This window comes from Eubalaena glacialis, chromosome 14, assembly GCF_028564815.1.
Source record: "Eubalaena glacialis isolate mEubGla1 chromosome 14, mEubGla1.1.hap2.+ XY, whole genome shotgun sequence".
Lineage (NCBI taxonomy): Eukaryota > Metazoa > Chordata > Mammalia > Artiodactyla > Balaenidae > Eubalaena > Eubalaena glacialis.
This window is the reverse complement of record NC_083729.1, coordinates 91,942,719-91,958,878: the sequence shown is the minus strand read 5'-3', so window position 1 is coordinate 91,958,878 and position 16,160 is coordinate 91,942,719. Positions and strand designations below refer to the sequence as shown.

The 16,160-nt window shown below is 53.3% G+C and overlaps 1 protein-coding gene across 6 annotated transcripts in view; it reads left to right on the top strand.

The window, feature by feature from the left end:
* FHL2 (four and a half LIM domains 2) overlaps window positions 1-13,886 on the top strand; it is a 56,583-nt gene extending 42,697 nt beyond the window's left edge. For all 6 annotated transcript variants that reach the window (XM_061168672.1, XM_061168671.1, XM_061168670.1 and 3 more), the window contains 4 exons: window positions 6,939-7,113; window positions 10,537-10,706; window positions 11,443-11,629; window positions 13,636-13,886. In XM_061168672.1, coding sequence (XP_061024655.1) covers window positions 6,939-7,113; window positions 10,537-10,706; window positions 11,443-11,629; window positions 13,636-13,787 — 684 coding nt within the window. In that variant the 3' untranslated portion in view covers window positions 13,788-13,886. The remainder of the gene's footprint in view (window positions 1-6,938; window positions 7,114-10,536; window positions 10,707-11,442; window positions 11,630-13,635) is intronic.
* Window positions 13,887-16,160: the final 2,274 nt, after the last annotated feature.

The window sequence follows — 16,160 nt, the reverse complement described above, 5'->3', positions numbered from 1 at the left end:
GGCGATCCAGAGTGGTCCAGCGCGTGTCTGCCCTATTTCTGTCGCATCCATCCTTCCCATGACGGTCAGTAAGCAGCCAGCTTACTGGCGCTAGGTGTTTAGTGACAGTCGAGGGATAATTCCCGTCTTATGGGGAAGAAGCCTTTGCCCTGAGCAGAGACAAAGGGTGTGGGATGCCCCCACTTGAGCCCAAGCTGCAGCCACGTGTCGTGGCTCCACAGAGGAGTGGCACGTGGAGCGGAAGGGACACGGGACTCGGCACCTGTCCCGTGGAAGCCTTAAAACATCCAGAGCTTTGGCTACGACCACGAGCAAAAGTAGCCGGTCCTGCTTGTCTGAAAGCCGCCTGCCCTCCGATCTCCAGCTCTTTGTGATGTGTGTCCGAGTCCCTCTGCGTTCATCTCCAGGCCAAGCACAAGAGCTCAGACACCAAGCTGCCCCGTTCCATCCTGGCTCTGCGTCTCACTGGCTGTGTGATCGCGGGCCCGTGGCTTGACCCCTCTGTGCCCGTCTGCACGTTTATAAAAGGGAGCTACAACAGGGAGCCTGCGTCATGGGTTCTCGTGGTGTGTAGCTATCACGCACTCAGTGCCCTAAGGAGCAGCTGATGGTGTGGAAAACTCCAACCCCCTCTTCTCTTCCGACTGCTTCCCTGCAACTTGCTCCCTCCCCCTGCCTCTCGAAGCTTCGCCCTGTCTCTTTATCAGTTTTCACTAGAGAAACATCAATAAAAATGTCCGCTTTGAGGAAGAACTAAGAAGCAGAGAAAACAATTATTATTTTATAAAGGCTTTACCTGGAAAAGACATAAGTAGGTGAGAGGTTCAGATATCATTCTGACAAACAACTCTGGTTTAAAGGAGACGTTTTGGAGATTTAGGGCTCATCATCCTTGCCTGGGGGCTAAAGTAAAAACAAAAGCGAAGTCACTGATCATTTCTTCAGTATGATTTAGTGGGCAGACCCTTGAAACTAGTTATCCTTCAGTACATGCTTTAGGAGCAGATAAACAAGAATTCCCGAAATGGGGCCAAAATCAGCAAGACTGCTGCAAAGTCAGGCGTCAATCACGCTGAACTTTTCAACCCGGATAACGGTTCACTCTCTGGAGTTACGCCATGTGATCCTGCGCATGTGGGAAGGGAAAAGATGTGAACTTGCGCTTAGACCTTGCCATTTGGGGCTTCTGAATATTTGGAACGGTTTTCTTGGCTTTCAGAAGTAATTACGCAGTTGGTTTTGTGGAGGAAGTGATGGCAGGAAAAATGTGCCTGCACTTGGGGAAGAGAAGCCCCAGCCTGGCAGGCAGGGCGCTGGGCAGAGCAGCCGGGCTGGCGGGTCTGGTGGCCCTTCTCTTGTCTGAAAATAGCAGGGGCGCCACAAGCCCCACTTGGGTCTCCCTCTGAAGGACATGGGTGTATAACTGAAAATACTGCAAGCCACTGGGGATTAGGCTGATGTTGTGGGTATTGACTGACTTTCAAATGAGGTAGGCAGGACTTCAGGACGACCTGCTTCCATAGGTAGCTTACCTGTGTTTGAGCATCATTTCTATGCAGACTCTCTTTCTGTTCTTTCTTTCTGTTTAGTTAACTCTGAGGAAATGCTGTGATCTCCAGGGGTAAAAATCATTCATTTTTATGGCCAGGGGAATAGTTGACAACAGGTAATACAAATAAAAATGTATGATCCTCTGACCTTATGCTCTTCTGGAAATTTTTCCTGGACACCTGTGGATACCAGCAAAATATATTTTTTTTTGCCTGATTACAGATGTTTTTTGGGGGATAGGTCTACCTAAGTCCCGGGCTTCAAAAAATCAAGAAACCAAAGAAAAGATAAGCTGGGCCAGTACTCAGAGATGGCTGCTGGTCCCTCGCATCAGCAAATTGGTGCCTTTAGCAAACTCTGGGCCGCGTACCTGGCTCAGACTTTGGGTTTTCCGTGTCTCTGCGAGCAGCGCCATAAAGTCAGACGGGCCTCCAAACCCACCCACCCGCGTGCCTGGAGGGGGCCGCGAAGAGGAAGACGTGGTAACAGTCAAAGGACCTTCTGCAGGTCTAAAACCAGCATTGGGGGCTTCCCTGGTGGCGCAGTGGTTGAGAATCCGCCCGCCAATGCAGGGGACATGGGTTCGAGCCCTGGTCCGGGAAGATCCCACATGCGACGGAGCAACTAAGCCCGTGCGCCACAACTGCTGAAGCCCGCGCGCCTAGAGCCCGTGCTCCACAACAAGAGAAGCCACCGCAATGAGAAGCCCGCGCATTGCAACCAAGAGCAGCCCCTGCTCACTGCAACTAGAGAAAAGCCCGCGCGTAGCAACGAAGACCCAATGCAGCCAAAAATTAAAAATAAATAAATAGTAAAAATAAATTTAAAAAGTAAACAGGTCCCCTTGAGGGCACACCTGGGACAGGGCTGCACAGCGTCGTTCTTCAAGGATTTGAAAGAATGTGCAGCTGGGGACATGGTAGCCTGACAGTCTCAGAGTGCAGAACACCTTTTCAAAGTGCTGAGCACGAATGGCACGGCAGATCCACCGATGAGGTGAAATCCCGTGGATTTTAGGACTGGCTAGTTTGGGAATCAGCATCTGAGCTTCCCCCAGCCCAGGAGGGATAGACAGGGTGTAAAGGAGGGTGAGGGACCCCCCTGCCCGGAGCTGCCCTCGTTAACTGGTGGGCAAGGGGGTGCCTCCAGGCCGCTGACTCCCCCTGCGGCTCAGCTGAGGTCTCAACGAGGGCACATTCGGAGCAAAGCCACAGGCACTTCCCATATTAGGAATATTTCTGAAATGGAAAAATATAAATTCTGAAAGGAAGTGTTTGGGCCTTATCTTACCTTGTTTATCAGACATTTTACTGCAATTTATGACATTCTGCGTGCATAAGATTAGCATTGGTCTTTTTTCTGGGATGCGTCAAAGATTTTTTTTCTTCCTTTTTTTTGTTTCTCCCCTTCATGCTCTCTCTCTACAGAACCTTAAAACCAGGGTATTTCTAGGACATTTCCAAGTTCTTGAAAGTCAGTCAGTGCGTCCATATGTCTTAGCCTTGAACCTCCAGCATCTAAGTGGTATCTTTGGGGACCACGTGGCATACTCGACACACAACAGAATTAAGTGAGACGAGACTAGCTCGGTACTAAAAACCAAAACTAAAACTCTGTTTGGAGCCGTGAACACCAGAGGTGGAAAGAGCCGCTAGGAACCCAGCTTTACAGACGAGCATTCAGAGCAGCCGTGCATTTCGGTTCCACCGAAATGCACCGGGTCGAATCAACCTAACCTAACCTGGAGCCTTGGCCTTTCTGTGCCGTTTTCCAGTCCATCCCCACGAGCCCCGAGCCCCCAAAGCCAGTGGCATTTGCCACCTCCGCGCCCACAGGGCATGGACTCTGCAGAAGTGAGTTCAGGAGGAGGTGGTGACGTGAATTATCAACTTGACTCAGACTCCCTTTTTCAGGACCCCACAAGAGAAGGAGGATTACCGGGAAACCCGACAGCACAGCAGCAGATGAGGGCTTCCATGTGTGGTCCTGAATGAGCTGCATGACGTGGGCTTTTCCGGGGGTGCCCGCGGGGGTGGCACCAGGGGCACAGGGTCCTGCAGGGCCAGCATCACTCATGGCCACACAGGCGTCACCGAGCGGCTGGTGCCCGCGCGGGGCGGGGCCTCACAGCCGAGGGGGCGGAGGGGCGGGCCTCCCGAGGTCAGGCACGGGCACGGGGTGAGAGAGGAGACGGGGGCAGAGGGTGAGGCTGGGCGAGCGTGCTGAGACCTGCTTGCAGAGATGCTCCCGGGCTGCAGGTCAGCAGGAGGGATGCAAGAAACGGGGTTCACGGCGTCTTAGCATTGTTACGTTAAACTTGCTCACCTATCAAATGGGAATAAACCTTATTCCGTGGGGTTACTGTGCGGCTGAAATCAAGGAAGAGGAGACTAAGAATTTTAGAATCAGAAGGGCTGCGGAGGCCGAAAGCACTGTACAGAGCAGTGACTGAGCCAGGAGCTCGGAGCTTAGGTGAGGGCGTCCGTTCCATCCCCGTCTTCACGAGTAAATGTGATCTCAGCAAGTGACGCTTCGGGGCACCTGCTGTCACCACGAGCTGGCATCTAAGACCGACATTAATCGAGCCGTTACAATGTGCCAGGACCGTTGTCAGTGCTTCACCGTCATCCCTGTTTCCCCGGGCGGATCTGAGGCTGGGAGAGGTCAGGTGGCGCACCCCCAGCCCCACGGCAGGTACGTACGTGGCAGAGCCAGGGTTTGAGTCTGGAGCCCTCCGCTTTAAGCGCTGGGATGAAATACATCAGGCATTTCAGACACTGTGCTCCTGGGTCCCCGAGGGCACTGGTGGCACAGCAGGTGTGCAGGGCGGTGCCCGGAGGGCAGTCACCGCTGGCTGCAGCTGGAACAGGGGTGGATGGTTCCAGTTCTCCACGGCCCCGCCCTCGATAGTGACGCTAGCTTGTTCAGAGACCGTTTGTGACTCACCGAAGCTTCTGAGAGCAGGAGCGTGGGTTGGTATTTGTCTCGAGGAGATACATTTCATCAGAAGGTTTGAGAATTATCAGATGCCCCTGAATGCACATTTCAGGGCTGTGGAGTGTTAATGCAGAAACCGCGCGTGTGTGTGTGTGTGCGTGTGTGTGCGCGCGTGCGCATCTGAGAGGGGCAGACAAGGGAGCAGCTGTGTGAGGGTCACGATGCTCCAGGGAAGGGACGGCTGGTGACTCAGCTGCGCCGGCATCCGGGAAGGACAGAGACTAGCTCCCTGGGGCGGGATGGGGGTGGGACCAGGAAGGGGGGATGTTTCCATGTGGCTGCTGTTAGCAGCCTGGAGGGCTAGGCAGAAGCCAGGGCGTGAGCAGTCCTTCCCTCGAATACAGGACGCGGGACGCAGGACAGCAAGTGACCAAGTGACCAGCAGCCTCGGGAGGGTGGAGCTGGGCCTCCAGAAGGTCTAGAAGCCCTGCCTGTGTGCTTAGGGTCTCGCCAGGACAGGGCGGTGGTACCCAGATTTCGAGGGAACTTTCTAGTGTCAGATGTCTGTCAACAAATCAGCTCTTGTCCACCTAGCTGATGTGTTTTCATGCCGGAAATGTTCACCGTAGGCAAGTGGATTTCTGCAGTGCTTTTGACCCACGAGATGGTTGTAAATGAGCTTTCCCCTGACCGTCCAGTCACCTAACGATGCACGGCTCCGTCCTCCTAGGGGACTCGCTAACCAGGGCAACTGGTGACAGCTGGTGGCCTCGCTCTCACGATGTCGTCCGTGGAGGGTCCCCCTGGGCTGTGTTGAAGGTCAGGCCCCAAAGGCAGATGTCCTTGGACTTGGCTTCCTTTCTTCCCCGTTCACTCGCAGCCTTGCTGTCCCCTGCCCTGCCCTCCCGGGCTCGCAGCTCAGCGGGGTGGGGCTCACGGAGGGGACCCGCTGAACTTCTGGAAGGGTGCTTTCCACATGCCACGTGATAATCAAAACTTATTTTTTAATTGTGGTAAAATACACATAACATAAAATGTGCCATCTTAACTGTTTGGAAGTGTACAGTTCAGTGGTGCTAAGTACCTACACTCTGTTGTGCGACCATCCACCTCCAGAACCATTTCATCTTGTAAAACTGAAGCTCTGTCCCCACTAACACCCGCACTGCCCCAGCCCTGGGTACCCTCCCTGCTGCTTCCTGTCTCTGAACTTACCTCCTCCAGGACCTCATATAAGTGGAATGATTCAGTATTTGTCTTTTTCTGACTGACTTATTTCACTCAGCATGTCCTCAGAGTTCATCCATGTTGTAGAGTGTGTCAGAATTTGTTTCCCTTGTGAGGCGGAATAATAGTCCATGTTTATCCATCATCTGTGGATGGACGCTGGGGTGGCTTCCACCTTTTGGCTGCTGTGAATGTGGGTCTGCAGATTCCTTCTTTTGGTTCTTTGGGGCATATACCCAGAATTGGAATTGCTGGATCATATGGTAATTCTCTTTTTAATTTTTTGAGGAACTGCCATACTGTTTTCCATACAAGAAACTTAAATGCATTTATTCTATAATCAGTGTTATAAGTGATCCCATGATCAAAAACTCCTACTCTTCTTAAATTAGGCTGATTACTGTTCTTAGTGGACAGGGCATTATTTATTTAATTATTTAAATTGTTCGGCCACGACGCTTGTATCATGTGGGATATTAGTTCCCCGAGCAGGAATCGAACCCGTGCCCCCTGCAGGGAAGCACGGAGTCTTAACCACTGGACCACCAGGGAATTCCCAGCGGACGGGACTTTAAATGGTTTGTTCGACTTTCAAAGTCTCAACAAAGACAGTGCTGAATTGCATTCATTCATTTGGACTCCTTGGTCCAGCCCGGCGGGAACTCTCCCAGCCGGCTGCCTGGAGCCGCGGCACAGCTCCGCCCGGCGCCCCTCTGTCTTGCCCTCCTGGTCTGTGCCCTTTCTCTGCCCAGCTCACTGTATCCTCGGGTCTTCGACGCTCAGCTGATGGCACCTACTGGATCTCTCCTGACCTGCTTTCCAGCAGGTTGACCCAGGGCCCCATCCTCAGGCTCTGCCTCTGAGCTTCCCAGCAGCCCGGCCTCCCTCCCGCGGGGATCACAGCCATCATCCAGCACAGTTGGGTTTGCCCAGCGTCCTCGCGGCCAGAGGACTCCCGGGGTCTGTGTGTCCAGGAGAAGCGCTGACGAGTTTCATGTGCCGTTTCTCTTTCTTACAGTCCCAAGGGAAAGCCACTCGTTTTTCAGACGCCTCTCTCGCACACACCCCTGTCTAAACAGTGGCCCCAAGAACAGCAAGGGAAGCATCCTACCTGACTCATTCCAGCCCCTCGTTGCCCATTTGCCCCCCTCGCTGTGGGTCCAGCAGAGCCCACGCCCCCGGCCCCTCTCACGTCTCACGTCTCGTGTGCTCTGGGCCTGCAGGACTTGTCCTACAAGGACCGGCACTGGCACGAGGCCTGTTTCCGCTGCTCGCGGTGCAGGGGGTCCCTTGTGGACAAGCCGTTCGCTGCCAAGGAGGACCAGCTGCTCTGCACCGACTGCTACTCGCAGGAGTACTCGTCCCGCTGCCAGGAGTGCAAGAAGAGCATCATGCCAGGTGGGCACCAAGCCGCTGCCTCCCTCCCCCCCCCCCCGCCCGCCCGCCCCCACAGAGTGTGTGTCCGTGCGCGTGCGTGTGAATGTGCGTGTGCGCGCTTCCCCCGCCCCCTCTGCCTCCCTCCCGCCCACCCCCGCAGAGCGTGCGCGCGCGTGAGTGTGCGTGTGTGCGCGCGCTTCCCCCGCCCTCTCCGCGCCCTCTGCGCACGCGCGGAATTCCTGCCCCGTCGGTTACTGCCGCACATGGGTGCTGGGCCGGGAGCTGGGCGCTGTGACCTCATGCAGGTTATCTTCCCGGCAGGCTCGGCGGCAGCTGGGTCCAGTGCCAAGGCCAGTGATGGGTGACCTGTCTGTTGGTGGGGGAGGATGGGACTGTGTCCCTTGCTCTTTGGGGGGGACTTTGGTTTCTTTGTTTTATGGCAGAGAGGAATCTTTTCATTTTAAAGGACAGAGTGGACAAAAATACTTTATGGAATTTTTCAATACAGAATTAAAAAAACGAATCTTGTTAGACACGCACACAGTGCGGGCGAGAAGAGACTAAGATTTGGACCTTGGATGGTTCATCGGCTACTTAGGGTCAGTGACGTCCTCTGTGTGACCAGTAAGGAGTGGCTGGATGGTATAGCCTTGCCAGATTTAGCAAATAAAATACAGGACTCCCAGACAAATCGGAATTTCAGCTAATCCCACCTGGGACCTCGGTAATCTGGCATCCCTACCAGAGAGCCACCTAAAACCGGGAGAGGACTCCGTCCATTGACCGTCTTTGGGGATGTGGCCCCCGAATCAGGCTCAGGCTGGGGGAGTGGGGGTCAGGGGCACAGGCCGGGACCCCCAGCTCTTAGGAAGCTCGATACAGCTGCGCAGGGAGCCCTCAAATTGCCCTGGAAGGTATCTGTTCTCAGGACAGCTTCTTTGGTAGATACACTTCCTTTAGTCCTGGGAAGGTTTAGAATTAAGGGCACACATATAAAGAGAATCCAACTCGGAGCAATAATAGTGTGTTAAATAATCTGGTAAAGTGTCAGTGAAGTTTAGAAAAAATTTGGTCTAAAGAGTAAATTAACCTTATGATTCTGACTGAAAGTGTGCAATCAAGTAAGTGATTTAGGCTTGTGGTTTTACACTGGAATTTTCTTAATTTGTAAATGGTTTTGACACTTAGGATATTTTAGGATTCATCATATTTATAAGTTTAATTCATTTTAACAACAATTACTTAAGAACTTGAGGGACTTCCCTGGCTGTCCAGTGCTAAAGAATCCGCCCTCCAATGCAGCGGACGAGGGTTAGATCCCTGGTTGAGGAACTAAGATCCCACATGCCCCCGGGGCAACTAAGTCCGCGCGCCGCAACTACTGAGCCTGAGCGCCTCAAGAGAGCTCGAGTGCCGCAGACCACAGAGCCCACGCGCCCTGGAGCCCGTGTGCCGCAGCTAGAGAGAAGCCCGAGCGCACCAACAAAAGATCCTGAATGCCGCAACTAAGACCCAACGCAGCCAAAAAAATAAATAAAATAAGTAAAAGAAAAAAAAAATAAGGGTTACTTTAAAAAAAAAAAAAAAGGGCTTCCCTGGTGGCGCAGTGGTTGAGAATCTGCCTGCCAATGCAGGGGACGCGGGTTCGAGCCCTGGTCTGGGAAGATCCCACATGCCGCGGAGCAACTCGGCCCGTGAGCCACAATTACCGAGCCTGCGCGTCTGGAGCCTGTGCTCGGCAACGAGAGGCCGCGATAGTGAGAGGCCCACGCACCGCGATGAAGAGTGGCCCCCACTTGCCACAACTAGAGAAAGCCCTCGCACAGAAACGAAGACCCAACACAGCCATACATACATACATACATACATAAAAAGAATGTAAGCAGACAAGAATATCATTAAAAAAATAAAAAATAAAAAAAAAAAAGAGGAAGAACTTGAGGTCCGGTTTGCTAGTTGAGGTTCTTAAAAGTCATGTCAAATACATTAAATTTTCAAGTGTCCTTTTAAAGGAGTTCAGTTCACTACATTGATGAATGGAACTGAACACAAAGAAATGCACCTTAAAAGTAATTTTTAAAATTCTCTGTATTCATGAATGCAGGATAAAGATGTGCAGGATAACTTCAATTGAGGGTTTTGAATTTTCAGCTTCAATAGAATGAATGTCAATTTGTAGAAACCAAGGTGCCCTGCTGAGTCCTCCTAGTCTGCACAGCGGCTGGGGTCACACTGACACGTGAAGAGAATCAAGGCTACAGGGATAATTTAGAGTCAGACTCCTGACTCCGCGGGGAGACTGACCAGTGAGGATGCCCAGCTGCCTGGACCCGAGCTGTGGGCCACGCGTTTGGGGAAAGGCACAGCTTCCTAGGGTAACAGCCTGGAACTTCCAGATTGGGAAGAAAGATATTAACTGCCGCTTTGACAAAGACAAATATATGTCTATCTTAGAGTAGAAAGTGAATTTTTCTTGATTCTGGCAGGCTGATCTCAAGACGATGCCCTCCTCTTCCCCAGGGATGTGCATCTCACCGTCTCTGCCGTAGGGGGTTTTAGGTAGAAACGGCGGAGAAGCCTGGCTGGTACCTCCTGTGACAGAGGCGCAAGCCCAGAGAAGGGCAGCCAGGAAAGGGAGCCTTGGGGCCGTCACCTTTGAGCAGTCTCGAAGGTCAAGCTGATTTTAACAGACGGAGAAGTCAGGAGAGGAAACGGACCGAGCACCAGAGGCAGGGTGTCTGGAAAAGGCCTGGTGTGTGAAAAAAAAAAAAAAAAATGCAAGCACTAGATACTTTTTTCAAAAAACCAAAAAAGAAAAAAACCAAAAAAACAAACCTAGACCTGAGCGCTAGCTTCCTTCCTTGGTTTGATTTTAGAAAGTGCTACAACCAAAGCAAGGTAAAAGCAGTGCAGACCGTCAGTGTGGCTTCTGCAGCGCAATTAGAGGACAAGAGGCCCCCCGCTCAGTGCAAAGCTCCCCCCCCCCCCGCCCACACCTGCAAGTCACCAACCGCGGTGCACGGCTCCGTCCCCACCCAGGAAGGCTGAGCCCCAACTAGCAGGTGCACCACGGCCTCCGGGCAGGGTCACGCTGTCACCAGGCCTTCACCGGGTTCCTCGCTTGCTCCTTTGAATCAGAAAAAGACACCCCTTCCACCAGGCGGTGGACTCTGTCGGAGGCGCGTCCTCATCCGCAGCCCGTTAGGAGGAGCTTTGCCGCCCTCTGCTGGCGATGCTGCACAAGGACCACACGGTGTGCACCCAACCCCCTGGGGCTGCGGGGTGCCGGCGGGCGCCCTCCCACGGACCTGGGACGGGACAGTACCCCGAGCTCTGGGGTGGACAGAAGACTGTCCTTCAGAACATGCAGAAGGCACGCGTGGTCTGGCCTGGGGCCTTTAGTGAGAATCACGATGGTCCTCCTTTCTCCCCGACCCCTGACAGGCACCCGTAAGATGGAATACAAGGGTAGCAGCTGGCACGAGACCTGCTTCATCTGCCATCGCTGCCAGCAGCCCATCGGAACCAAGAGCTTCATCCCGAAGGACGGCCAGAACTTCTGCGTTCCCTGCTACGAAAGGCAGTATGCTTTGCAGTGCGTTCAGTGCAAAAAGGTACCTCTTATTCCCCCGGCCCTTGCACACCTGTTGTCCTTTCCGAAAGAGCGTCCACCTATCCCTAAGGTGTCTTTGTTCATCGCCCTCCTTGAACAAACAAGAAACAGCCCTAGACCTAGTGGGGGGGGGGCGGGGTGGGGAAAAGGAAACTGGAAAGGCCTGTCCCTGGGGTGGGGACAGATCCCTCGTCACACTCAAGGGCTGTGTCAGGTTAAAGAAAGAAAAGCGTCCTAAGACCACAGACAGGGTGGGAAGGCAGGCTCTGGGCTCATTTTTTCCACCAAAGAAGCCAGCCCCATGGTGTCTGTTAAGCTTCTTCCTTCTTCCACCCGAGTAGCTGAGGTGGCTGTTGGAGCAGGTGCACCTGGTGCTAGAGAGATGCTCACAGGGATATGCCCGCGGGTGGGGCTCAGGAGGGGCTGCGTGACATCAGATCCCGGCCCCTGAGCTGCGGTCTCCCTGCTTCGCCCTCCTGCCGGCCAGGAGGCAGTGCTGTCCCGGCAGACACCCCAGTACCCACGTCACGAACGGGGATCTGGGGTCTGCAGCGGGGGCCTGGCAGCTTGGGGAAGGGGCGGCGGGGTGACCTTGCCGTCCGGAGGACAGCACCTCTGGGACCCGGACGCCGGTGCGGCGTGTCGTGGGCGAGGACCGCGCGTCCTCCAGAGGCGAGGGCCGGGACAAGGGCGCCAGGCACAGGCCCCCGCAGAAGCTGACGCCCTTCTGCCCGCAGCCCATCACCAGCGGGGGCGTCACGTACCGGGAGCAGCCCTGGCACCGCGAGTGCTTCGTGTGCACCGCCTGCAAGAAGCCGCTGTCGGGCCAGCGCTTCACGTCCCGCGACGAGTTCGCCTACTGCCTGGGCTGCTTCTGCGACCTGTACGCCAAGAAGTGCGCCGGCTGCGCCAGCCCCATCAGCGGTGAGTGTCCGGTCCCCGGCCTGCGCCACCCGCTGCCCCTCGTGTGGCTGCCAGGCTTTGGCTTGTGGACCTGTTCACGTGTGCAGACTCTGGGCCGCCGCACTGCCCGCCCCCGCACGCTGGGCGCGCTTCCCTGCCTCCCCCCGATCCCCGCGGCCTCTTCTCCACGGCGGCGTTATTTCTGCTTTCGGCTGGATTCTCTCCAAACCGCAGGCTGTGGGTCTCTGACATCCCCGCGCAGGCGCAGAAAAGCAGCTGGGCTGTGCAGATGCTCCCCGGCCTCTGCGGGGGGCGCGCTCTGGGTCGTCCCTTCCCACCCGCCAGGCGCTCGGTGGAGCAAGAGCCCGAATCTGGGCGACTACAGAGTGTGCCCCAAATTCAGAGTGGAGAGCAGATGGTTGGCGGGGCTCCGCTCCTGGAAATGCTGCCACTTCAAACACCTCTGGGGAACTCTACACTTGTCTGCTGCCTGGTCATGATTTAACTACTCTGGGGGACGACCTGGGTGTTAGAATTTTTAAAAGCTGCTCAGATGATTCATATATGCAGAAAATCCTGAGACTCTCTGGCCTGAATCACTGGTTTGGTTCTGCCTCAGGGCCAGGGCCCAGGCCGTGTGATCTGCGGGTCTCTTGTAGTCATTGCGGGCCTAGGATGGGTAAAGGCAGTTTACGATGTTTAGGGAAAGAGGTGAAAAGCTTTGCTGGTGCAGCTCCATCGGTAGCAGAGGGAGTGTGGTATCAGAAAACTGGCCTCAGTTATACACGTATGGATTCCTTTTTTGATAGTCTTTTCCATGATGGTTTATCACAGGATATTGAATAGAGTTCCCTGTGCTCTAGGGTAGGACCTTGTTTATCCATCCTATATGTAATAGTTTACATCTGCTATTATATATAATAGTTTACATCACACTTCAGTAAAAAAAAAAAAAAGTTAAATTAGAAAAAAAAAGTCCCTATCTAGGTTTCAGATCATAAAAAAAAAAAAAGAGAACTAGCCTTGGAGACCTGGGTTCACCCCCAGTCCTGTCACTCACTAGCCCAGGGGATTAGCCTGAGGCCGCCCACGTGTGAATGGATTTAATGCCAGACATCAGGCAGTTAAATTACAAAAGGAGCTAACTGCTGGGTGAATGACAGACTTCTCCTGCTACTCTGAGACCTCCAGCTATTAGCCAGTGTTGTTACTTGTTCTTAACATGGCACATTGAGCCGTTATTTCTGGAAAGAGTTTGTAATCACAAGTCATGATCCAAATTTCACCAAGGATTACCCCGTGTATTTGATTCCATTTTGTTTCAGGGGCCTTGGTGGCCGGACAGACCACCTGTGTTGTAACAGGTGGCCACCGTACCTTAAACATTTGATAAGAAGTAGACATCAGACAGAGTCAGACACCCCAACTGAAATGAGTTCCTGCTTCCCTTGTTTCGATAAAGGATGGCTTTCTCCACTGCCCACACATCCTCCTAACCCGCTCTCACATTCCACCAGGCTCACTAGACCTCCGAGTCTCGTGCGTGGCTGAGGCTTGTTCCCGCAGCAGGCGTGCCCATCCCTCTGCCCCCCACCCACGTAGCGTCTCTTTCGTGAGGCCGTTCTGGGCAGTTCCAGAGACGGTTCACATCTTCCTCGTCTGTGCTCCCTTTGGCGCCTCATTCATTAAATCGCCAAATTTTTGAGCACCAGACCTGAGTCACCCAGGGAAGGAAGGGGTGGGAGAAATCGGCTCCGTGACTCAGGCGTTTCACTCGGGTGGGAGGGACACACACACCCCGCAGGCTTCTTATAATTACGGCGATTGTCACGTAGCTGTGGAGCCCGTCTGTCTCTCTTTCTCCTGCGGTTCAGGAGCTCCCCGACCTGAGCACAGGATGGGATTTAAACGCGGAGCCCAGCGCTGATCACATCGCACCAGCCGGGCTTTGAATGGGTCCACGCAGGACTCCTCTCCGCCCCCCCCCCCCGCCCATCCTCATCCGTGTCCTTGTCCTCCGTCCACAGGACTGGGCGGCACCAAGTACATCTCCTTCGAGGAGCGGCAATGGCACAACGACTGCTTTAACTGCAAGAAGTGCTCGCTGTCGCTGGTGGGGCGAGGCTTCCTCACGGAGAGGGACGACATCCTGTGCCCCGACTGCGGGAAGGACATCTGAGCCGCTCCCCGACCCCCTGCAGCCCCCCAAGCCCCTGCTTGCGCTGCACCTGGCTGCACCAGCCACCTGGGGACTCGCCTCCGCGCTGCTCAGCGGCACTCACGCCTGTTTACACCCTTCACCTACCCGCTGTGCTCGTTCTGTTAGAGGAGGAGGAAAGCCACGGAAGCCTGAGGCGGGAAGAGGGTTTTGAGTGTTTGTAATCAGGCGAGGCCAATCAAAGTGTAAAAATCCTTTTGCGTGATACCTTTATAAACGCTTTTCTTTCACTGCATATTTAACTTTTAAGTGCAATGAATGTGTCACGAACTTGAACATTTCCAAGCTACGTAAGGTAATGAAGAGTTGGTATTTACAACAGTGTAACTTCCTGTCGTGTGGGGCCCAAAGCAAGATTATATGGCTTACAATAAAGTTACCCAGAGCAAAATCTTTTGCCAGGCGCAGTGTGTGAAGTGGTGATGCAGCATTCAGGTTCTGAGTACAAATAACACTTTACCACAGGGACCACTGATCACTCTGGCGGGCTGGGTGGGTGCCGACTGAAACAGCATCACACCTTTTATTTAAGAGAAAGTCTCAGGTGGAATTTCTCTCTCTTGGAATTCAGTGCTCTGCCTTTCATGCAGTGACACAGGCCCCGCACATGGGCTAACGGCCTCGCAGGCAGCATGGGGTCACTTTTCTGGACAGAGCTCGGCGCCCTCCCATCACCATGGGTCCGGACCTGACAGTGGCCTGCCTTCTCCTCCGTAAGTGGAGGGGTGCAGAGGGACACAGGCACCTCGAGGCCAGAAATGACATCTTGGTCGCCCGTGTAGTTATCAACACCCGAGCAACTGAGGGCATCCCGGGAGACTTCAGTGAGTGTTTCTGAAAGGAAAGACAGTAAAGAGAGAGAGAATCGCTGCTATCAGGATAACACTCTTTTCCGGTAAACCTCTAAAAATGGTTCGCTACTCACTTGACCCAGAAAACCCCATAAAATTGTGCAAATCAAGAGGTTCAAATCTTCGTGTTCACCTTAAGAACACACGTGAAACTGCCCAGGCCGTTAAGGGTATGCATATCCAAAAAGCCACCAAAATATCTGAAGGATGTCACTTGACGAAAGCAATGTGTGCCATTCCGTCGTCAGAATGGTGGAGTTGGTAGGTGTGCCCAGGCCAAACGGTGGGGCTGGATGCAAGGTCGGTGGCCCAAAAAGAGTGCTGAGTTTTTACTGCACTCACTCAAAAATGCAGAAAGTAATGCTGAACTTAAGGGCTTGGATGTAGATTCTCTGGTCACTGAGCACATCCAGGTGAACAAAGCCCCCAAGATGCGGCGCAGGACTTACAGAGCTCACGGTGGGATCAGCCCATACATGAGCTCTCCCTGCCACAGTGGATGATCCTCACTGAAAAAGAGCAAACTGTCCCAAACCAGAAGAGGCGGCTGCACAGGAGAAAAAGGTATCCCAGGAGAAACTGAAGTAACAAAAGCATATGGCCCGGGAATAAATGCCATAAGAAATAAATGCCAATAAAAGTAAAAAAAAAAAGATAAACACTCAGAGCCCCCAGCCTGGCAGTAGTCTGTAAACTCGTCTTGGAAAGAGCAGTTTACAGTTGGGAAGCACTGAGCCAATTTATGAGGTAGGGCATTGCATGCTTCTCTGTTTATAGTAACAGTTGTGACTTTTTGTCCTCAGTTTTCTAAGACAATGCAATATGATAAAATGATAGGCTCTGCAACAGAAACATCTGGTAGAAATCAAGTCCCATCTGTGCGGAGCATGTGTGAAGTCAGTTTCTTGACCTGAGCGCTGGTCGGCGCGGGAAACCCTTGATCACGGCTGAGACAGGCCTCTGGATGGACAGTCAGCTGGAGGCTTTGCTTAAAACGAGTAACGCTCTCCATCCCTTGTGAGTTCTTTTGCCGGCTTCTTCTACTTTATGATACAAAAGTAAAAGCATTCTTGCAGATGTGCTTTTTAAAATAAAAATAGCAAAATGTTTTAGAACAGTAAAAGCTTCCTAAATCTTGTGATGGAGCATCTCACCTGCCCCTCATGATAACCACGGGCCACTAGACATAGCCAGCGTTAAATTACCCAACCTTAAGTGAACGGTTAGGGGAGTTCCATGTCTAGGAAGTAGCTCCTATTGGAATAATCCTCCCACAAGTAACAACCACTCTGGACAGAATATTTTTAAAAATCTGAGAACACTGGAGCATGACCCACAGCGGGAGGACTCTGGAGGGGCGTGGGCCCTGGAAGAAGAGGGCAACCAGTAGGTTTCACATTCTTACGGCTTTTAGGTCAGGGCAGGCCCCACAGGGCAGCTACAGCTCTGTTACAAAACCTGCAGTCTCACCGGCTTGAAGAAC